The sequence below is a fragment of the Loxodonta africana genome, chromosome 24 (genome assembly GCF_030014295.1).
Source record: "Loxodonta africana isolate mLoxAfr1 chromosome 24, mLoxAfr1.hap2, whole genome shotgun sequence".
Classification (NCBI taxonomy): Eukaryota; Metazoa; Chordata; class Mammalia; order Proboscidea; family Elephantidae; genus Loxodonta; species Loxodonta africana.
Window position 1 is genome coordinate 35221903 of NC_087365.1, and position 23170 is coordinate 35245072.

At 40.3% G+C, this 23170-nt stretch overlaps 1 protein-coding gene across 1 annotated transcript in view; it reads left to right on the forward strand.

Moving 5' to 3' along the window:
• CNBD2 (cyclic nucleotide binding domain containing 2) overlaps positions 1–1039 on the forward strand; it is a 42485-nt gene extending 41446 nt beyond the window's left edge. The window contains exon 12 of the mRNA XM_064276047.1: positions 667–1039. Within this exon, the coding sequence (XP_064132117.1) occupies positions 667–985 (319 nt within the window). The 3' untranslated portion in view covers positions 986–1039. The remainder of the gene's footprint in view (positions 1–666) is intronic.
• The last annotated feature ends 22131 nt before the right edge of the window (positions 1040–23170 follow it).

Below are 23170 nucleotides of genomic sequence, written 5' to 3' on the forward strand. Positions count from 1 at the left end.
TGAACATTCTTAAACAAGTTTTTGTGTGGATGTATTTTTTCAATACTTCAGGGTATGTATGTAGAGTGGAATTGGTGGGTCATATATTAACTCTATGTTTAACCTTTAAAGGAACTGCCAGACTTTTCTACAGAGGCTGTACCTTGTTACATTCCCACCAGCAATGCACAGGAGTTCCAGTTTCTCCACATCCTCAACAACATTTGTTCTTTTTAATTATAATCATAGTGGTATCTCTTTGTGGTTTTGATATGTATTCTCTAATGGCTAATGATCACGTATGTAATTTTAAACTGTCAGTATCCACATTATAAGAAGTAAAAAGGAACAGGTGAAATTAATTTTAATACTATATTTCATCTGTCCAAAATATTATCCTCTCAACATGTAATCAGTATAAACTATTAATGAGATCATTGACATTCTTTTTTTGCTCTTAAGTCTTTGAAACCTGATGTGTATTTTACCTTCACAGCACATCTCTAATTCAAACTGGCTACATTTCAGGCAGCAGTAGCCACACGTGACTTGTAGCCACCATACTGGACAGTGCAGGTCTAGGGGAAGAAAGTTGTAGAATGGTAAAAGGTAGAGAGAAGAGTCTGGAGGGGCGGGGGACCTAGAGGAACTGATGTGGGAGCCTGAGCATCTGTTTCTGCCCTTCAGTGATGAAGAGATGTGCCAGAGTTTCCTCCAGGAGAACAGCTGGAATATCTTCCGGGATGACCTGGTGCAGCTGCTGGTGGAGCCTCGCCAGCATCCACCATTCACCCCCAGACAGCCCAAGAAGAGAGAGCACTGCAGTCTTAAGGCTGTGACCCTGAATTTGTCTGCCCTCGACAAGAAGACTAAACCTAACTACCCCATTTTTATGGCACCCCAGAAATACCTCCCCCCATTGAGGATTGTCCAACGTATCACAGCACCCCGGCCCAAAATCCAGGAACTCCTGCCTCAGTATAAGAATGCAGGGGTCCTTGTTTAGAACCAATAAAGGACACTGGATTTGCACCATGTTGCCTGAATGACCACCATGGGAGTTGTCAGATTTGGAGTGGGAAGACTGGTGGGCTGAGCTGTGGGTCCAGAGAAGTTTTTGGAGATAGCAACTGGGGTCATTGCCTCTCTTGACACTTGTGGGGCTTGAGTGAAGGGATGGTCAGGAGGCTGAGTGTGGACTGGTTAATCACTGGGGATGGTCTCAGAGTAGGAGGCACACTAACGACATTGAGCACCTTTTCGTGCGTTTGTTGGCCATTTGTATATCTTCTTTGAGGCAACGTCTACTCAAGTTCTATTCAATTTCGTTGTTGAGTTGGTCTGGATACTAGACTCTAATCAGACATATGATTTGCAAATATTTTCTCCCGTTCTGTGAGTGGACTTTTCACTTTCTTGATAGTGTTTGAATAGCTTTTAATTAGTTTAAAGTAAGGCTGCGTTTCTTTGAATTCAAAAACCAAACAAAGACTGGACAGCATGAAAAAAAACCAAACAAACTCGTTACTGTCAAGTTGATTGCAACTCATAGTGACCCTATATGACAGAGTAGAACTGCCCCATAGGATTCCAAGGAGCAACTGGTGGATTCAAACTGCTGACCTTCTGGTTAGCAACCCAGCTCTTTAACCACTGTACCACCAGGGCTCCAAACAGCATGAAGCCCCAGTTATTAGCACCTTTTTGAACAAGATCAATTTGGCCATCCAGAGACTATCATCCTCTTTCATCAGAATAGGAAACTGAGGCTTTGGAAGGCTGAGCCCTCACAATCAGTGATAAAGGCCACCCTTTGAGAGATTTAGGTTGGGAGGGACCCGGCTGATACCACCGGCCAACCCTCACACTCTTCAAGTGAAATGTGGTTAAATGTAAACATTGAAGGGTGACCTTGGAGGGAGAGAGCAGAGGCAGGCCACCAAAGGATCAATGTGAACTGGGGGGTGGGGTGCTGTTTGAAAGAAGTTTGGGAGGAACAGTGTGGGGAGGGTTTGTGGTTGCTTGTAAGTGTGTGAAAGCCTCCTAGCTCAGCTTCCAGGCTGTGAGCTTCAGAATGAACAGTGCTTCTCAAGGTTAACACCCCTCCTCACCATACCCCACCTCTGCAACATGGAGCAGGCATCAGAATCAGGCTTTTTCAGAATCAGACAGAGGAGATTATTCAGAAGAAGAAAATATGACACCACATGGCACAAGCATTAACAACAAACTATGTTTTCAGTGCTACAGATGACCTTGTGCCCTCCTGGGCACAGACCCAAGGATCCAGGATGCCCCAATGTGCGAAGAATGAGGGAGAAGGGCATGGGTTTGAGTAGTGAGTGCCCAGTGTGTGCCAGGCACATTACAGAGGCTATCACTTACCTTGAAAGTATTTCCTGGCAACTAGGTGGCATCATTCCCATTTGACAGATGAGAAGCATGAGGTACAGAGAGCCAAAGGCCTCGTCTAAGCTCACTGGCACACCAGGTGGCTGTTCCGGGAAATCCATGTGTTTTCACCAGACTCTGGTGCCCTCCTAGTTAATCAGCATTGCAGAATACCACTGTAACTCATCTGTTCCAAATGAGCCACCTGTTTTCAAAAAAGAAAAATTCTGTACACACAACCCTGAGACTGTGCTGGAGAGAATATAATCGCCCTCTGGAATGATTTTCCATATGTAAATAAGCATAGTCATACTTGGAGAGAGTCACACCCAGGCCACTGGAGCCAAAAATATAGCCCCTGGCAATAACAGCTTCCACTGTTTGGAGAAAATGAAAAAAACCATTTGAAAAATAAACACAGAAGATATTGCCAGAATTTATTATAGAAAGTGTTTAAGATCCCATCTTGGGGTTGGAAGCAAAAGCATTCTTTAAATCCTCTATTCCTTTTATGTAACTATTGGAAAAAAATCTTTCCTTTCAGTTATGCAAAGTCTAAGGGGTAAAACGGTCACTTCAAAACTCTGAAGGGCTATTTTATAGGGCAGTACTTTTAGGATAGTACATCTAGAGGTCATTTTGCCATGGTGCCTTCTGCTATTTGGAGACTTACAGGAGAAGAGTGCTGAATTGCAGAATTTGTGATCACTGGTTCAGAGCAGACAGTGAGGACTAGAGTAAGAGTTTTGAGGTGGCTGGTTCCCTTAGGAAATACAAGAAGCAGCATCAAAGCTGGAACAGAGGTTTTTCAGGGCTGCTGCAAGGCTGTGGACTTCAGCCCTGGGGACACACACTGCTGAGAGTTGGAGACAGGGTGGGAAGATGGCATGACCAGGCATGTTCTGTGTAGTGTTCAGCCAGGCTCCTTCCCTTTCTGGAGCTTCACTACTGTCTGTAAAATTTGGGGGATCGAATAGGGGTTCCTCAGGCCCTGCCCCACCCCCAGGGCTGTGCAGGGTACCTGACTTCTTTACTTTCACCCCATCTATAAGGAGCCCTGATAGTGCATTGGTTAAGAGCTGGGCTGCTAACAAAAAGATCAGCAGTTTGAATCTACCAGCCACTTCTTGGAAACCCTATGGGGCAGTTCTGCTCTGTCCTATAGGGTTGCTATGAGTTGGAAACGACTCGATGGCAATGGCTCTGGTTTTTGGGGGGAGTTTATTATCCTACCTCTAAAGCTTCCCTACCCGCAGCAGAAAATCAGGATCAAGAAGAAAGCGGATTATTGAGACCCTTGGTGAAATTTGAAAATGAACTGTGGATGAGATAATGGTATTGTACTAATGTTAAACATCCTGGTATTGATAATTGTAATGTATTTATATAAAACAATCTCCTTGTTCTTAGCAAATACACAGTGAAGTACTTGGCAGTTAAGGGAAATGATGTCTTCAACTTACTTTCAAATGACTTAGAGGCATATAATATATAGATTTAGAAAGAGAATGGCAAAGCCAATACAGCAAAATGATAAAACGCAGCGGGGAGCTGCAGCACTGTGCGTAAATGATAACAATTGGTGAATCTGGATGAAGAGTATTTAGGAGCTCTCTGAACCATTCTTGCCATTTTAAGTGTGAAATTATTTCAAAACAAAAAGACTAAAAGTTTTAACAACAAAAAAGAAAATAGGAGAAACTAATATGGATATGTATAAGTATTTGTTCTGGAGCCCTGGTGGTGCAGTGGTTAAAAGCTACAGCTCCTCGGCCATCTAAGATGCAGCAATTGGTCTCAACCCACCTGGAGCAAAGGAAAATGAAGAACACCAAGGCCACACGACAACTAAGAGCACAAGAGACAGAAAGGGCCACATGAACCAGAGACCTACATCATCCTGAGACCAGAAGAACTAGTTGGTGCCCGGCCACAATCGATGACTGCCCTGACAGGGAGCACAGCAGAGGACCCCTGAGGGAACAGGAGATCAGTGGGATGTAGACCCCAAATTCTCATAAAAAGACCAAACTTAATGGTCTGACTGAGACTGGAGGAATCCCGGCGGCCATGCTCCCCAGACCTTCAGTTGACACAGGACAGGAACCATCCCCGAAGACAACTCATCAGAAATGAAAGGGACTGGTCAGCGGGTGGGAGAGAGACGCTGATGAAGAGTGAGCTAATTATATCAGGTGGACACTTGAGATTGTGTTGGCAACTCTTGTCTGGAGGGGGGATGGGAGGATAGAGAGAGAGGGAAGCAGGCAAAATTGTCAAGAAAGGAGAGACTGAAAGGGCTGACTCAAGAGGGGGAGAGCAAGTGGGAGTAGGGAGTGAGATGTATGTAAACTTATATGTGACAGACTGATTGGATTTGTAAATGTTCACTTGAAGCTTAATAAAAGTTATTAAAAAAAAAAAAAAAGCTACAGCTCCTAACCAAAAGGTTGGCAGTTTGAATCCATCAGCTGCTCCTTGGAAACTCTAAGGGGCAATTCTACTCTGTCCTATAGTGTCCCTATGAGTCAGACCGACTCGACAGCAACAGGTTTGGAGTTTTTTTGTTGTTGTTGTTAAGTATTAACTCTAATTTACTTTATCTTTAGGTGATAATTGACTTTAGAATTTGGTGATAAGCTCTCTGATATCCAGGTTGAAAAGGGAAACATGACATTTCATTAGAAATTAGACTATTAAAGCCGAGAAGGGAAAATGCTGACATGTCGTGGGGTTGTTAACCAGTGTCATAAAACAATATGTGTACTAACTATTTAATGAGAAACTAGTTTGTTCTGTAAACCTTCATCCAAAGTACAATTTAAAAAAAAGAAAGAAATTAGACTATTAAGACCAAGAAGAAAGTGGAGGAAGTCAACATGCATAAGCATTAAAGCATTAGCCGCGATTATTATAGAGCTTGCCTTTGAGATCCCTGATGGCGAAGGCAAAAAGAGAAACATGGTATTTCATTACGGAAGAGGAGGAATCTTCTCAGTTCCTTGGAAGAGGAACAAACTTCTTCTCACTTTAGGATGCTGGGTAAGTTTGTCTTCACTCCCTTCTTTTATATTCAGCTTTTACTCAATTTACTGTGCCCTTCACTTCTTTGAGGGTACTTTAAATTAAGGGTCTGCCCGTCTTACTCTCCATACCCTTCAGTATCATGTCCCTTCTGATACCACAAAGTTGGTGTCAAGAGTGATTGTTTGTCCTTGCTCCCTTGTTAAAGGCTTATCACATGGAAGAAAGTGGTTTTTAAGCCCTAGCGACACTGATCATCTATGATTTTAATGGTTAGAAACTGAGACCATGCCTTTCCCTGAGAGCAGATTTTTATCTTGAAGTAGATACTGTCAGGAAGTCCTTCTTCCTGTCATAACTTTAAAACTTCTGGTTTGTGTCAGGTGGAGATGGAGAGGAATTGCTTATCACTCTTCTGGAAGGCTCCTCCCACTGAAGCCAGCCCCTCTCCTATCCTTTTGGATGATTTTACTGACTACACAGAGCCTAAGATGGTGGTTAAGAGATGGGGTTCTAGATGTAGGCTGCCCTGCCTCAGACCAGCTGTGTGACTCTAGCAAGTGACTGCTCTTTGCCTCAGTTTCCTTGTCTGTAATATGGGAATAGGAAAAGCATCATTGTCATAAAGGCATGAAGATTAAATTAAGTAATCCATGGAAAGCACTTAATTCAGAGTTTGACTCTCAGAAAGCAGACGCCAAAGACAGGAGAAGGAGGGCATCTAGGGACAAAATGGCTCAGATACAATAAAACTGGCAAAAGCCGAAACGTGCGTAAGGCGGAAATCTGTTAGAAAAGGAAAACTCAAATATTTTTCACTAGTAGAGAGCGATAGAAAGTGGTGCTATGGATTGAATTTTGTCCCCGAAAAATATGTGTTGTAAATCCTAACCTGTATGCCTGTGATTATAATCCCATTTTGGAATGGGTTGTCTTTGTTATGTCAATGAGGCAGGGTTGGTGTAGGGTGTATTTTGAGTCAGTCTCTTTTGAGATACAAAAGAGATTAAACACAAGCTCGAAGCAGAGATGGGGCGAGATAGATGCCAAGACATAGATCTCCAAGGAACCAAGAAGCAGAAGCTGAACAGACAAGGGCCCTTCTCCAGAGCCAACAGAGAAAGCCTTCCCCTAGAGCTGGCGCTGAGAATTCGAACTTCTATCGAACTCTTTATTTCCTCCTGAACTGTGAGAAAATAAATTTGTTAAAGCTACCCATTTGTGGCATTTCTGTAAGACAAGTGGTAAGACTACACCCTGTCAAAGAAAACTTGTGAGACCCAGTAGAACAAGGCAGTCCAGTTGAGTTCTGGTTCTCACAGGTTTCACTGTAGTGAATCCGTAAGTCCTGCAGACCAACAGCGTAGGCTGCCCTGCTCACAGAGATGAAATTGAAGGGTCCTGATCATGGGCATTTCTCAGTTTAACATCACAGCAGCCGGGAGATTTACTCCTATAAAAAGCTTTTCACCACTGAATCATTATGCATTTGTGCATTGCTCCATTACTGTACACATCCTTATCAGCTTCAATGGTTGCAAGCTCCTGGGTCCTTCTCTTTGAGAGAAGAACACCAAATGTTATGGGCTTCCCACCTCCTCCTCCCTTTACACAGTGGTTGTCTTCCCTCAGCCTCCAGGTTCCTGAGCATCTCCATGAAATAGGGAGGCTGATGGGAGTTGGCAGGACTGAATCTAAAATCCAGAAGAATCCAGCCAGCACATCTCCACCTGGGAGATATGGTCTGGGGGAGAGGGAGCTGATCAGGATTTGGAGATACAGCACTGAGCCAAGTGAAGTCCCTGGCTTCAGGGAGCTTACATCCTGCATTGGTGGTAAAAACACAGACAAGAAATACATAAACAAGAAAAACCAGGGTAAGGGGGATGGAGGTGGGATGGAGTTTAGTTTGTAAAGGGTAGTCAAAGAAGTCCTCTCCAAGAATCAGACATTGGTGAATAGAGGAAGTAAGGGAATGAGCCATGCAGATATCTGGGGGAAGAATGTTCCAGGCAGAGAGAAAGTATGCTCAGCAAAAAGTCTAGTGTGGCTGGAGTGGAGTGAAAGGAGAGAGAAACTGAAAGGAGACAGATCAGAGGGGCTGGGGAGTGGTGGTGGGGGGCAGATCATGATCACGTGATGGGAACCTTTGGAAGGTGCTTAGCAGAGGAGTAACATAGTCTGGCTACAGACTTGGGGGTAAACACGAGGATGAGGCTGGGGGGCGGGGAGAGGGGACAGGAAACGGCTGCAATAATCCAAGTAGAAGACTGTGGTGGCTTGGATCAGAGTGGTCCTGGTGGAGATGTTGAGATGGGACTGATTCTGGATATATTTTGATGGTAGAACTGAGAGGGTTTGCTGATGGACTGAATGTGAGGAATGACAGAGAGGAGTCGAGGATGACTGCAAAGATTTTGATTCGAGCAAGTGAAACGATGGAGTAGCCATCTCCTGAAACTGGGAAGACTGCAGGAGAAGCACATTTGAGGGTGGGTATATCAGGAGTGTGGTTTTAGACAGTTTGAAGAAAAAAAAAATTTAAGGATGAAGTGACTTACTACATATCAGGCTCCTAGAAGAACACCTGGAACTTCATAACACTCATGCAAGCTCGATATTATCTCCATTTTTAAAATAAGAAGATTGAAGATCTGAGGGTTAAGTAACTTGTCCTCTGTCACACCGCTAGTTTAGTGCAAACGCCAGGATTGAAACCTGTGCTTGCTTCTCTATTTAAACATCTTCAGACTTCCATTATCCTTAGGGTTATGAATTGATACCATCAAGAAATTCTTCCTCATGTTTAACAGCAGCCTTTTCTACTGCAGTTGGAGCCCGTCTGTCTGTTTGGGACTCTTGGGTTATATCAGGTAAGAGAAAGATCCTGCCTTGGGTTGGTGAAGCTGGAGGTGGCAGCACAGGAGCTCTTTGCCTCCTTCTATAGGTCTTCATCACAGGGAAGGTCATTCAAAACTTCACCAACAGCATCAGGTGATTTCTAAAACATACTTTTCAAAATATAGATTGGTATGTAGGTATATAGATTAAAAAACCCATTGGTGTCAAGTTGATTCCAACTCATAGTGACCCTATGGGATGGAGTAGAACTACCCCATAGAATTTCCAAGGAGCGCCTAGTGGATTCAAACTGCCAACCTTTTGGTTAGCAGCTGTAGCACTTAACCTCTATGTCACCAGGGTTTCCGAGTATATAGATAAAAACCAAAAACCAAATCCGTTGCCGTCGAGTTGATTTCAACTCATAGTGACCCTATAGATAGACGTAAATATTTGAAAAATTCTGAAAATATTTTTACCTCCCATAATCTCAAGTTTTAAATATACATATGATGAGAATTGAAAGTTTTCTGTCACTTCACCCATCTAATCTTATCCCCCAGGGGTAACCTGATTAATAATTTGGTGTATAGCCTTTCCAAAATTCACGTCTATCTCTGTATTTAGTATTTTTATCCCCAAAATAGAATCATATTGTGCCAGCACTGTCCAATAGAATTTTCTGTAATGATGGGAATATTCTATACCTGGATGTCCAATATGTTAGCCGCTAGCTACAGATACCCAACCCAGAACCCAGTGCCGTCGAGTCGATTCCGACTCATAGTGACCCTATATAGTACTCAAAAATCCATTGCCGTCGAGTAGATTCAGACTCATAGCGACCTTGTAGGACAGAGTAGAACTGCCCCATACGGTTTCCAAGGCTGTAATCTTTATGGACACAGATTGTCACATCTTTCTCTTGCTGAGTGTCTGGTGGGTTCGAACCACCAATCTTTCAGTTAGCAGCCAAGCACTTTAACCACTGCGCCACCAGGGCTCCTTTGCCAGGATTAGTGGTGAAAGAACACAGACATGAAATACAGAAACAAGAAAAACCAGGGTAAGGGGGATGGAGGTGGGATGGACTTTACTAATTTGTAAAGAGTAGTCAGAGAAGGCCTGACTTTGATATTAGGAAATACTATTTGTCATGGCCGAATTGTGTCCCCCCAAAATATCTGTCAACTTAGCTGGGCCATGAGGCCCAGTATAGTGTGATTGTCCACCATTTTATGTGATTTCCCTACGTGTTGTAAATCCTATCACTGCGCTGAAATGAGATGGATTAGCGGCAGTTATATTGATGAGATATACAAGATAGTGTTTTAAGCCAATCTCTTTGAGATATGAGAGAGAGAAGTGAGCAGAGAGACAGGAGGACCTCATACCACCAAGAAAGCAGTGCTGGGAGCAGAGTGTATTCTTTGGACCTGAGGTTTCTGCACTGAGGTGCTCCTAGACCACGGGAAGACCGATGACAGGGAACTTTCTCCAGAGCCAACAGAGAGGTAGCCTTTCCCTGGAGCTGGCACCCTGAACTCTGACTTCTAGCTTACTGGACTGTGAGACGATAAACTTCTCTTTGTTAACGCCATCCACTTTTGGTATTTCTGTTAGAGCAGCACTAGATGACTAAGACACTATGGTAGTAGGTTCTACCACTTGTCTATCAGCTTGTTGTACTATGGTGGTTTGCGTGTTGCTATGATGCTGGAAGCTATACCACTGGTATTTTAAATGCGAGCAGGGTCACCAATGGTGGACAGGTTTTAGCAGAGCATCCAAACTAAGATAGGCTAGGAAGAAAGGTCTTATGAATTTACTTCCGAAAATTAGCCAGTGAAAACTCTATGTATCACAACGCAATAATGCCTGGTGTAATGCTGGAAGATGAGCCTCTAGGTTAGAAGGCACTCAAAATACAACTGGGGAGGAGCTGCCTCCTCAAAGTAGAGTCAGCCTTAATGATGCAGTTGGAATAAAGCCTTCGGGACCTCCATTTGCTGATGGGGCAAGACTGAAAATGAGAAGTAACAGCAGCAACCACAATAGCTGTGACAAACATACCAACAATCATGAAGATGGCACAGAACTGGGCAACATTTCATTCTGTTATACATGAGGTTACCATGAGTTGGAGCCAATTTGACAGCAACTAACAACAGAGATGGAGCATTTGAAATGTGGCTAGTGTGGCTGAGGACTGAGTTTTGTTTTGTTTTGTTTTTTCCCATCCCACCTCTCCCCTCCCTCGTAACCATTGAAGATTGTTTCTTTTGGTGCGTAAACTTTTTCATGAGTTTTTATGGTAGTGGTCTCATACAGTATATGTCCTTTTGTGACTGATTTATTTCACTCAGTATACTGCCCTCTGGATTCATCCATGTTGTAAGATGCTTCGAAGATTCATCATTGTTCTTTATCACTGCATAGTACTCCATTGTGTGTCTGTACCATAGTTTGTTTATCCATTCATCTGTTGGTGGGCATCTAGGTTGTTTCCATCTTTTTGTTATTGTGAACAATGCTGCAGTGAACATAGGTGTGCGTATGTCTATTTGTGTGACGGCTCTTATTTCTTTAGGATATATTCCTAGGGGTAGGATCACAGGATCATTCTATTTCTAGCTTTCTAAGGAAGCGCCATATCGTTTTCTAAAATGGTTGTACCATTTTGCATTCCCTCCAGCAGTGCATAAGAGTTCTATTCTCCTTGCAGCCTCTCCAACATTTGCTATTTTCTTTTTTTTTTTTGGTTCATGCTAGTAATGCTGGAGTGAGATGGTATTTCACTGTGGTTTTGATTTGCATTTCTCTAATGGCTAGTGATCACGAGCATTTCCTTGTGTGTCTGTTAGCCGCTTGAATGTTTTCTTTGGTGAAGTGTCTGTTCATTTCTTTTGCCCGTTTTTTAATTGGATTATTTGCCTTTTTGTTGTAGAGGTATTAGATTTTCCTATAGATTTTAGAGATTAGGCCTTTGTCTGATTTCTAATAGCCTAAAATTTTTTCCCAGTCTGTAGGTTCTCTTTATGTTCTTTTGGTGAAGTCTTTTGAAAAGTGTGTTTAATTTTTAGAAGATCCCAGTTATCTAGCTTATCTTCTGGAGTTTGTGTTGTTAGTTATGGTTTGTATCCTGTTAATGCTGTGTATTAGGGCCTCTAGAGTTGATCATATTTTTTCTGCTATGAACTTTATAGCTTTTGGTTTTATATTTAGGTCTTTGATCCATTTTGAATTAGTTTTTGTATATGTTGTGAAGTATGGGTGCTGTTTCATTTTTTTGCAGATGGACATCCAGTTTTGCCAGCACCATTTGTTAAAAAGATTGTCTTTTCCCCATTTGATGGACTTTGGGCCCTTGTTGAAGATCAGGTGACCATAACTGGTTGGATTTACATCTGGATTCTCAATTTTGTTCCATTGGTCAATATATCTGTTGTTGTACCAGTACCAGGCTGTTTTGACTACCGCAGCTGTATAGTAGGTTCTGAGGTCAGATAGTTTGAGTCCTCCTCCTTTATTCTTCTTCTTCAATAGTGTTTTACTTACCTGGGCCTTCTTCCCTTTCCATAAAAAATTAATCATTAGTTTTTCCATCTCTTTAAAGAATATTGTTGGTATTTGGATTGGGATTGCATTGTATTTGTAAATCGCTTTGGATAGAATTATCATTTTCATAGTGTTGAGTCTACCTATCCATGAGCATGGTATGTTTTTCCATTTATGTAGATCTCTTTTGGTTTCTTGTAGTAGTGTTTTGTAGTTTTCTTTATATAGGTCTTTTACATCCCTGGTTGGATTTAGTCCCAAGTATTTTACTTTTTTAGGGACTATTATAAATCATATTGTTTTGCTGATTTCCTTTTCATCATTCTCTTTATTGCTGTATAGGAATCCAACTGGTTTTTGTATTTATCTTGTATCCTGTGACTCTGTTGAATCTTTCTATTAGTTCCAGTGGTTTTCTCATGGAGTCTTTTGGGTTTTCTATGTATAGTATCATATCATCCACAAATAGGGACAGTTTTACTTCTTCCTTACCAATTTGGATGCCCTTTATTTCTTTTTCTTGCCTTATTGCTCTATCTAGAACTTCCAGCATAATGTTAAATACGAGTGGTGATAAAGGGCATCCTTGTCTTGTCCCTGTTCTCAGGGTGAATGTTTCAGCCTCTCTCCATTAAGAATGATGTTGGCTGTTGGTTTTGTATAGATGCCCTTTATTATGTTGAGGAATTTCCCTTCTATATCTATTTTATTGACTTTTTATCAGGAATGGGTGTCAGACTTTGTAGAATTCCTTTTCTTTTGAGATGATTTTGTGATTTTTTTCTTTTATTTATGCGGTGGATTATATCGATTGACTTTCCAATGTTCAACCATCCTTGCTTGGTTGTGGTGTATAATTTTTTTGATATGATGCTGAATTCTATTGGCTAGAATTTTGTTGAGAATTTTTGCATCTAGAGTCATTAGAGATATTGGTCTGTAATTTTCTTTTTTTGTGGTATCTTTGCCTGGTTTTGGTATCAGGATTATGCTGGCTTCATAGAATGAATTCGAAAGTATCCCTTCCTTTTCTATGCTCTGAAATAGTTTGAGTAGTACTGGTATAAGCTCTACTCTGAATGTCTGGTAGAGTTCTTCAGTAAAGCCATCTGGGCCAGGGCTTTTTTTTGTTGGAAGTTTATTTTTTTCCCCCCCAATCTCTTTTGTTATGGTTCTGTTCAGATTTTCAACATCATTTTGTGTTATTTTGGGTAGATAGTGTGTTTCTAGAAATTTGTCCATTTCCTCTAGGTTTTCAAATTTGTTAGAGTGTAATTTTTCACAGTACCCTGTTATGATCCTTTTTATTTCAGTTGATCTGTGGTAATGGCCCCCATTCATTTCGTATTTGCACTATTTGCATCCTCTCCTGTTTTTCTTTTGTCACTTTGGCCAGTGCTTTGTCGATTCTGTTGATCCTTTCAAAGAACCAACTTCTGGTTTTGTTGATTCTTTCTATTGTTTTTCTATTCTCTATTTCATTTATTTCAGCTCTGATCTTTATTATTTCCTTTCTTCTGGTTGGCTGTGAACTTCTTTTGCTGTTTTCTTTCTATTTGTTCAAGTTGTGTAGCTAATGTTTTGATTTTGTCCCTTTCTTCTTTTTCGATGTATGCATCTATTGCTATAAATTGGCCTCTAAGCACTGTCTTTGCTGTGTCCCAAAGATTTTGGTGTGATGTGTTTTCATTCTCATCGGATTCTAGGAATTTTTGTGATTCCATCTTTGATTTCTTCTATTACTCAGTGGTTTTTAAGCAGGGTGTTATTCAGTTTCCATATAATTGATTTTTTTCTCTTGCTCTTCCTGTTGTTAATTTCTACTTTGGTGGCGTTGTGTCAGAGAAGATACTTTGTATTATCTCAGTGTTTTGGGTTTTGTTGAGGGTTGCTTTGTAGCCTAAGATGTGGTCTATTCTGGAGAACGTTCCATATGCATTGGAGAAGAATGTTTCTTCGCAGCTGTTGGGTGGAGTGTTCTATATATGTCTATAAATTCAAGTTGGCTGATTGTGTCCTTTAGCTCTTCTGTATCTTTGTTGAGTTTTTAGATGTTTTGTCCTTTACTAAGAGTGGTGTGTTGAAGTCTCCTACAATTATCATGGAACTGTCAGTTTCTGTTTTCAGTGTTGTAAAGTTTGTTGTATGTATTTTGAAGCCCTGTCATTGGGTGCATAAATATTTATTACGGTTATATCTTTCTAATGGATCATCCCTTTAATCATTATATAGTGCCCTTCTTTGTCTTTTATGGTGGATTTTGTTTTAAAGTCTATTTTATGTGAGATTAACATTGGCACTCCTGCTCTTTTTTGGTAGTTGTTTTCTCAATATATTTTTTCCATGCTTTGATTTTTAATAAATTTGCCTCTTTGTTTCTAAGGTGTCTCTCTTGTAGACAGCATATTAATGGATTCTCTCTCTCTCTCTTTTAATCCATTCTGTCACTCACTGTCTCCTTATGGATGCATTTAGGCCATGTACATTCAGTGTAAATATTGATAGGTGTGAGTTTATTGCTGTCATTTTGTAGTGCTGACATTTTCTTTGTTCCTCTTACTGTCCTGTGCTGAATTTCTTTTGTTTGTGGATTTTTTTTTCATTTATTGTTGTAGATTTTGTTTTTATTGAGACTTCATGTTTTTGTTCTTTATTTTGATGAGTAGGTTTGTTAACTTTCTTTGTGATTTCCTTGAAATTACCCTTATCTTCCTAGGTTTGAGCAATCTATTAGTACTTGCTATCACCTTGCTTTCCTCTCAGAAAGTTCTGTACCTAAACTGTTTATTCCTTCTCTTATTGTTCTAAAGTTGTTGTCATTTACAGATTAACCTCTCTGGTTCCCTGTTGTAAATCTTTTGGTTTTAAATACTCCTTGAGAGTTCATTTCCCAGGTTGGTATCTGGCTGGTGCGATCTTGGGTCCTAGATTCAGGCTGTTGTCTGTTGTTTGTTCTCAAGCCAAAGGACTCCCTTTCATAATTCTTCTAAGTTTGGTTTGATTTTAAAAATTTCCTTAATTTCTATTTATCTGAAAATGTCCTAATTTCACCATCATATTTTTGCAGGATATATTGTTCTTGGTTGGCAATTTTTTTCTTTCAATGTTTTATATATGTCATCTCATTGCCTTCTTGCCTGCATGGTTTCTGCTGAGTAATCAAAGCTTAGTCTTATTGTTTGCCCTCTGTATTGTTTTCCCCTCTGTTTCTCGAGCTGTTCTCAGGATTCTTTCCTTGTCTTTGGTTTTAGTGAGTATGATTAGGCCATGCCTTAGTGATTTTCTTATGGGGCCTATCCTATATGGGGTTCGTTGAGCTTCTTGGATGGTCAGCTTTTCATCTTTCATGATATTAAGGAAGTTTTCTGTCAGTAGTTCTTCAGTGATCCTCTCTGTATTTTCCATTTTCTCCCCCTGCTCTGGAACTCTGATCACTTGCAAATTTTAGTTTTTGATTGTATTTCACATCATCCTCAGTGTTTCTTCATTTTTCTTCATTCTTTTTTTCTTACTCTTCCTCAAAGTGGTGTCCAAGTATTTGTCTTCCGTTTCACTGATCCTGCCTTCCATTGTTTCAACTGCTCCTCAGCCCTTCCGTGACACTGTCCATTTCTGAAATCTTCTTGTTTATCTTTTGGATTTCTAATTGTTGGTTTTGTATGACTTCTAGTTGTGAATTTATTTTGACATTTTGTTCCTGTATTATTTTCCTGAATTCTGCTATTGTTTTGCCTGTATTTTCCATGACTTTGTCTGCCTTTTCCATTAATTTGTCTATTTTTTCCTAATTTTTGTCTGCTTTTTTGCTTCAACTCTTGGATACCTCTGACTACGAGAGACTTGAATTCCCTATCGTGCAGTTTCAGTGCCTTTTCGTCTAAGTCAGCTGGTGTTTTATTTTGGATGCCTATTGAAACCATCCTGTCCTGTTTTTGTTTTGTGTGTGTGTGTTTCAATATTGTCTGCTGTCTTTAGGACATTCAGTAGTTATTTTCTTCATTTATTAATTGTATATTTGTTTGTTTCACCCTGCCTTTTTGTGTTTATTTGGTCGTGTCTCAGCAGGTGGTCTGTGTATTCTTTGTTGTCCCCTCGTTTGTGGGCACAGCACTTTTCACCTCCTTGTCCAATGGGCAGGGCCAGTCACTCAGCTACGGTGCAAAAGCACAGGTCCAATGGGTGCTCTGTCTTCTGCTGGGAGCTCCATGAAGCTGCTTTCCTGTACTCCCTGTGTGCTGATGTGAGACAGGAGTCTAAGAGGGTGAATCCCTTCTGCATTAGCTGATATGGGGCCTCTGCTAGTATCTCTTCTCACTCTCTGTTCTTTGTCAGTTTCTTATTCCATTCAGTGCTTGGCTGAGTTCTTTATCTCATTTGATGCTTAGGGTTCCAGGATTGATGTTTGTCTCCATTTTACTTAGTTTTTCGAGTCTTTGCTGTGGAGGGATGGTGTGGTGCTTCTGTCTATAGTGCCATGTTGGCTCTGAAGATTGAGTTTTTAGTTTTGATTAATTTAAACTTAAATAGCCACATGTGGTTAATAACCAAACCAACAAAACCAAACCCATTGCCTTCAAGTCGATTCCAACTTATAGTGACCCTTTAGGACAGAGTAGAACTGCCCCATAGGGTTTCCCCAAAGTGCCTCATGGATTCGAACTGCCAACCTTTTGATTAGCAGCCGTAACTCTGAACCACTACACCACCAGGGTTTCCTAGTGGCTACTATTATTATATTACCATAATAGAAAAAAAGCCCATTGCAGTCAAGTGGATTCCGACTCATAGCAACCCTATAGGTCAGAGTAGAATTGCCCCATAGGGTTTCCAAGGAGTGGCTGATGGATTTGAATTGCTAACCTTTTGGTTAGCAGCCATAGCTCACCATAGCCCTTAGCCACTGTGCCACCAGGGCTCCATAGACAAGGTAGTGTTATACATTTTGTTTTTTTACTTCCCTTAGAGTAAATACTTAGAGTATTGTGGACATTTTTTTTTTTTTTGTATAATATAAATTTTGATGTGATCTCACAGAGAAGTTGTAACTATAGTACAAAGAATTTTTTTTCCTGAACCATTTGAGAGTAACTCACAACCTGATGCACCACCACACCCAATAATTTAGTGCTTATTTCCTTCAAACAAGGACATTCTCTTATGTAACCACAGCACAATCATCAAAATCAGGAAATTAACATTGGCATGTCTTAGTCATCTAGTGCTGCTGTAATAGAAATACCACAAGTGGATGGCTTTAACAGAGAAATTTATTCTCTCACAGTCCAGGAGGTTACAAGTCCAAATTCAGGGTGTCAGCACCAAGGGACGGCTTTCTCTCTCTGTCGGCTCTGGAGGAAGATTCCTTGTCATCAGTCTTCCCCTGGTTGAGGAGCTTCTCAGGTGCAGGGACCCCGGGTCCAAAGCACACGCTCTGCTCCCAGTGCTGCTTTCTTGGTGGTGTGAAGTCCCCAACTCTCTGCTTGCTTACCTTTCCTTTTATCTCTTGAGAGATAAAAGGTGTGCAGCCCACACCCCAGGGGAAATCCCTTTACATTGGATCAGGGATATGGCGTGAGCAAGGGTGTTATATCCCACCCAAATCCTCTTTAACCACAGGCAGACATTATGGTTTATAATGCATAGGAAAATCACAAAATGGAGGAAAACCACACCTGGCCTAACCAAGTTGACACATATTTTTGGGAGATGCAATTCAATCCATTATAGCACATTACAACTCAGGCTTCTTTCAAATTTACCCGGTTGCTCCGATAGTGTCCTTTATAGCACAAGGATCCCATTCACAATCGTGCATTGCGTTTAGTTGTCATGCCTCATTGGTTTCCATCTGTCTGATTCAGTTCTCAGTCTTTGACTTTCATGATCCTGACACTTGTGAAGATTACAAGCCAATTATTTTGTAGAACATTGGGTTTGTCTAATGTTTTCTCATGATTAGATTTAGGTTATGCATCTTTGGCAGGAAATCACAGAAGTGATGATGTGTCCTTCTCATTGCATACTATCAGGTGGCATGAGATCTCAGTTTGTCTCATTACTGCTGATGTTAATTTTGATTACTGGATTCAAGTGGTATCTCCATTCTAAAGTTACTTTTACTACTTATTCCCTTTTAATAAGTACTTTGTGAGGAGGTACTTTGAAACTATGTAAATACCTCCTTCCTCATCAAACTTGCCATTTATTCATTCATTTTTTTTTAATATCAGCATTGGACTCATGGCTGCCTGTTTTATTCAGTGTGTTATGATGTAATTATCCTTCTATATTTTGATGCTCAAACTGTCAGACTTGGCCAGTGGAAGCCACTACAAGCTGGCTTCTATGTCCTTTTGATATGTCCCCATCATTCTTTGAATACTTCCTTGCTTTCTGCCACAAGATATTCCCAGGTCATCTTGTACCTTCCCTGCTCTAGCCCTGAAATTAGCTGTTTCTCTAAGGATCTTGGTTCATTTTAGTAGCGCATGGAATTTAGAGACCTCTGGTCTGGCATCGCCACTGATGAAACTCGTGGTTTTGAAAGACTCAACATCTGATTTGGAGAGACATACCTTATCAACCAGCCAGAACAAATGCCTCATTTTACTGATGAGAATGAGCCCCAGAAGGAATCAGTTGGCCAACGTCCCCCAGCCAGTGATAGAGTTTAGATAAGAACTGAGGTCTCTGACCCCCTGTTCAGTGCTCATTCCCTGACAATACATACAGCTAGCTATGAGGCGTGGTCTCGAAAGGGCCTGTCTCTTCTCTGAACCACACCTTCCTCTTCTGTCCACTGGGAGTTAGTCTTGAAGAACCCCATGGACCGTCTTTGCCCTGGTGGTCTAGGACTGTCTGAGAGCTGACCTTGTCTCTTAGTGCTTTATGGAGTCTGGGGGAACCTTGGCCTCTGCAGGACCTGCCTCAAAACCAAAGTCTTCTCCAAGTGAGTAACAGCTGTTTTCAGAATTAAAATGAAACAAGAGTGGCCAGAGCTGAGGCCTTTATGGGTAAGTCCACCTTAAATTGCAGGGGAGGCCCTGTAGCTTTTATCTCCAGCTCTAGCATATTTAGAGCTTGCAGATTGGACCCAGCATGGGATGAGTTGTCCAAGTGCATGGACCAGAGTGGACACTGGTTCTCCCTTCCCCCCACCCCAGGTCAGGGACTTGAGGCGTATCTGCCTCTCTGAGCCCATCTCAATCTAACACCAGTTATCATCTCTATAGGGATATCAACAGGATAGAAGATTGGGTCCAGGGCTGCCGGGTGTTCAGGCCTGATCCTGGGTTGGAAAAGCAATTGGAAGGGCCTCCTCTACCTGCCCTCACTGGCTGCTACCACCCAGGTTACACCATTGACATCCCAGGAAACACTACCTCCCCACATCCAGAGGCCAAATGCTCTTAAGTCTCTCCTCAAAGTTGGGAATGAGAACCCCTTTGGTATTCCATTAGAGAATATTTTGTCTGACTTGAGGGTGAGTGCACTGCAGCTGACCTGTACACCTGGTTTGGTTAGCCATGATAGAACTCTCCCTGAGAGGCCCTTACTTTTCAGTGTTTGTGGCAATGATGTCACACAGTTATCAGTCTGAAAAGCTGTTTTCATCTTGTATTCAACAGACATTTCCTAAACACCCCTATGTGTTGTGTTGCATCCTGTGGTTAGAGATAATTTAAATCTGTAGCTCAACCCAGTAGAATTTCAGGTAACAATTACAGTACAGATAAGTTCCTTATACAAGAGGCACAAGTAGTGATTGCAAGGGAAAGGGCATAACTTCTGACATCTACTTTTGGCACTTTAATTTTAGGGTGTCAGGCTTTTATAGGCAAGACTTTGTGTAGAAATCAGAATTTGAATGGACCCTGAAGAAAGATTTTGCTAAGTGAGAAATTGTGGGAAGGGCACCATAAGCAGAAGGAATAGCATGAGCTAAGTACAAAGCACCCAGTGAGGCAAACATAACAGGCCATGGTAAGACATTTAACTTCAAAAATACCCGAATTCAGACACAAAGGGGTGTGAACAAGCTAACTTTATTCAACAAGCAATGGGGAGGACTCCATGCAGGTTTTTAAAATAACATTTATTTTTCCTTTTCAAACTTTTAAAATATATGCACTACAGAAAACTGTAAAGAACAAGCAAAGAACACAAAAGGGACCCAAAATCATTTTGATGATCTGATTAGTTTGACATGTCCTACATGCTATGTATATATACACAACTGAGAATACATTTTTAGGTGGCTGAGGTCACACAGTATGGATGTTTTTTCACACATCATGAATATTTACCAATTCAAAGTCCCAAAGCCAAGAGTATTTTTGACAACGAAGAATCACTACACGGATTCAATCAGGAAGAAGAAATCCTGCCTTTCTTGAGCACAAAAATTTCATTAAAAAACAAAAACAAAAATGGTAACAGGCCTCTAGATAGATATTGGCACAGTTACAATACTGCATTCCTTTAATGCTCAATTTAAAATAAAATATAAAGCAAGAGTACAGTAAGTATAATGCTTCTAAGAGAATTCATTCTCAGATCTATTAAAATATTAGCAAGGTATTTCCATATAGTAGAGCCAAGAGATGCACACATGCATCAATGGTTATCATCAAAATGTAACTATGGAAACTTCTGCATACATCCCTCCCCTTGCACTTCCTTCTGCCCCTCTGCAGCCAACCCAATCAATCCTGATGTACACTGCTCAGAAGGGTTTAACAATTCCATGTTCAAGATGCTTTTCTATTAATTATAACAAAAAGATACTTACAAATTGATTAACTCACTAGCACTACTTTTTATCATACATTGTCACCTCAAGACATCTAAAAAGCTTAGATGCTGCAAAATAATAAACACTGTCTACTTTTTTTTTCACAATAAACAGGGGTACTTTATAAAAAATGCACATATACTTATGGTTATAATCTAAAACTTTTCTAGATATGGAGATACTAGACAAGAGCCCTTCCCTTTGCCCTTCCTCTTCTCCTTCCAACAACTAAATAAAAAAAGGCGTCTAGCTCCAAGAGGTGGATTAACAAAGGTCTCTCCCAAAAGACAGCCCTTCCTATAAGCTAACAAAAGGACATTTATATTGTTTTACTACTTCTGCTTGTAACATACTTTGGGCATTAGGATTTGTTTGTCCTTTAATATACAGCAATATTAACTAAAATGCATACATAAAACAATGTTTAGACAATCTGCATTTGTCTAAATCATGGGCATAGAGGCCCTCCCTCTGCACCTCCTTTCCCAGCCCCCCCCACCACTACCCAGTATACTGCCTCCAAGACATCAAGTTTTATAATTCCATTCCCACATACAACCATTCCTATGAATTAACAGAAAAAAAATACTTAGAGGGTGTTATCTAACATCCTCTCAACACGTTGTATACTTCTAGACATCCAGGAAGACTATTTCTAGATGTTTAAAATACTTAAGTTTGCTGACTAAACACAGTAGCTTTGAATCAACTGCACACTTGTAACAAAGGCTATTATCTGAAAGTGTCTTCTAAATAAACACTCTAGTCTAGAACCCCTCCCCCTTCCCACCTCTATCAACCCAGTGGATAAATATAAGCATCTGCAATGCTGAGAGGATTTAACAATTTCACTTCCACAAGTCATTTTTCACAACTGTCTTTCCTAAGAATTTTAACACAAAATGTGTTAGTTTACTAACTCTGTTTGTCATACACTGGCAACCTCTTTAACATCTAGGAAGACTAGATGTTGCAAAATTAGGACTTGGCCTTTATATACACTATATACACAGCAAAGTAAAACAAAACCCACAAAATGTATGGGTCAATGGTTAATCTTACCTCACTGTGCACATACTAGAAGAGCCCTTTGCACTTTCTTCTTCTCCCTCCTCCCATGAACCAACACAAACATAGTGAGTACTGCTCAGAGAGGCGGTTTGACCATTCCATTTCCAAAAGACAGTATTTCATACGAATTTTAACAAAAGGATTATCTACAAAATGTTATTTACTATCTCTACTTTTAACATACTTTGTGCACTTCTAAACATCTAGAAAGACTAGATGTTTCAAATAAGGACTTAAGTTTGTCCACTATATACATAGTAGTGTTGAATAAACTACACACATGTAACAATGGTTATATCTTAAAGTGTCTTCTAAATAGGAACATTCTGATCTAGAACCATTCACTTCTTCCAACTCCTCTCCACCACAACCCAGTGGATGAGTACAGGCACGTGTGTCACTTCTATGTGGTTTTACCATTTCCAAAAGTCATTTTCAGAAGACAGCCTTTCTATGAATTTTAACACAAAGTGTACAAAATGTGTTAGTTTACTAACTCTACTTTTGTCATACATTGGCAACCTCTTCAATATCTAGAGACTAGATATTATAAAATTAGGATTCATTTGTCCAATATATACATAATATATACAGTACAGCAAAGTTAAATGAAATGCACATACAGGGCAATGGATAACCTGAAATGTTCCAGTACACACTAGCAAAACACCTCTTGCAATTTTTACCCTCCCATCTCCCTTAACCCAATGAACAAGCAATAAACAAACACAAAGCTTACAGAGGTGTTTATCAATTCCATTTCCAAAGACTATTTTCCATCAATTTTAAAAAGCTATTTACAAAGTGTTATCCTACTATCTCTACTTTTTAAATATATCAAGCACTTCTAAACATCTAGAAAGACTAAGTATTTCATATAAGAACGTACTTGTCCATTATATACACAGTACTGTTAAATAAAACTGCACACACATAACAATGGTTGTAATCTGAGGTATCTTCTAAATATGACCATTTTGATCTTAAACAATTCCCTCTCCTCACTTCCTTCTCTCCACCACCAATCCAGTAGACAAGTACAGGCATGTGCAATGCTTAAGAGGTGGTTGAACAAATTCATATCCAAAAGTTATTTACAGAAGACAAACTTGCCTATGAATTCAACACAAAGTGTACAAAATGTGCTAATTTTACTAACTCTTTATATTGTCATACACTGGCAACCTTTTTAACACCTAGAAACTAGATGTTGCAAAATTAGGACTCATTTGTCCATTATATACACTATACATAGCAAAACAAAATGCATATAACACACAGAAAAATGGTTTTGTCTGAGACTGTCGAAGCATGTACACACTAACATATTACCTTTTGTAGTTCCTTCCCTCCCATCTCTTTCAAGCCATCGAACGAGTATAGACAGTAGTATACTGCTCAGAGGTGGTTTAACAATTCCATTCCCCAAAGACAGTTTTCAATGAATTTTTGCAAAAAGCTATGTACAATGTGATAGTTTACTACTTCCATTTTTAACATACGTTGGGCACT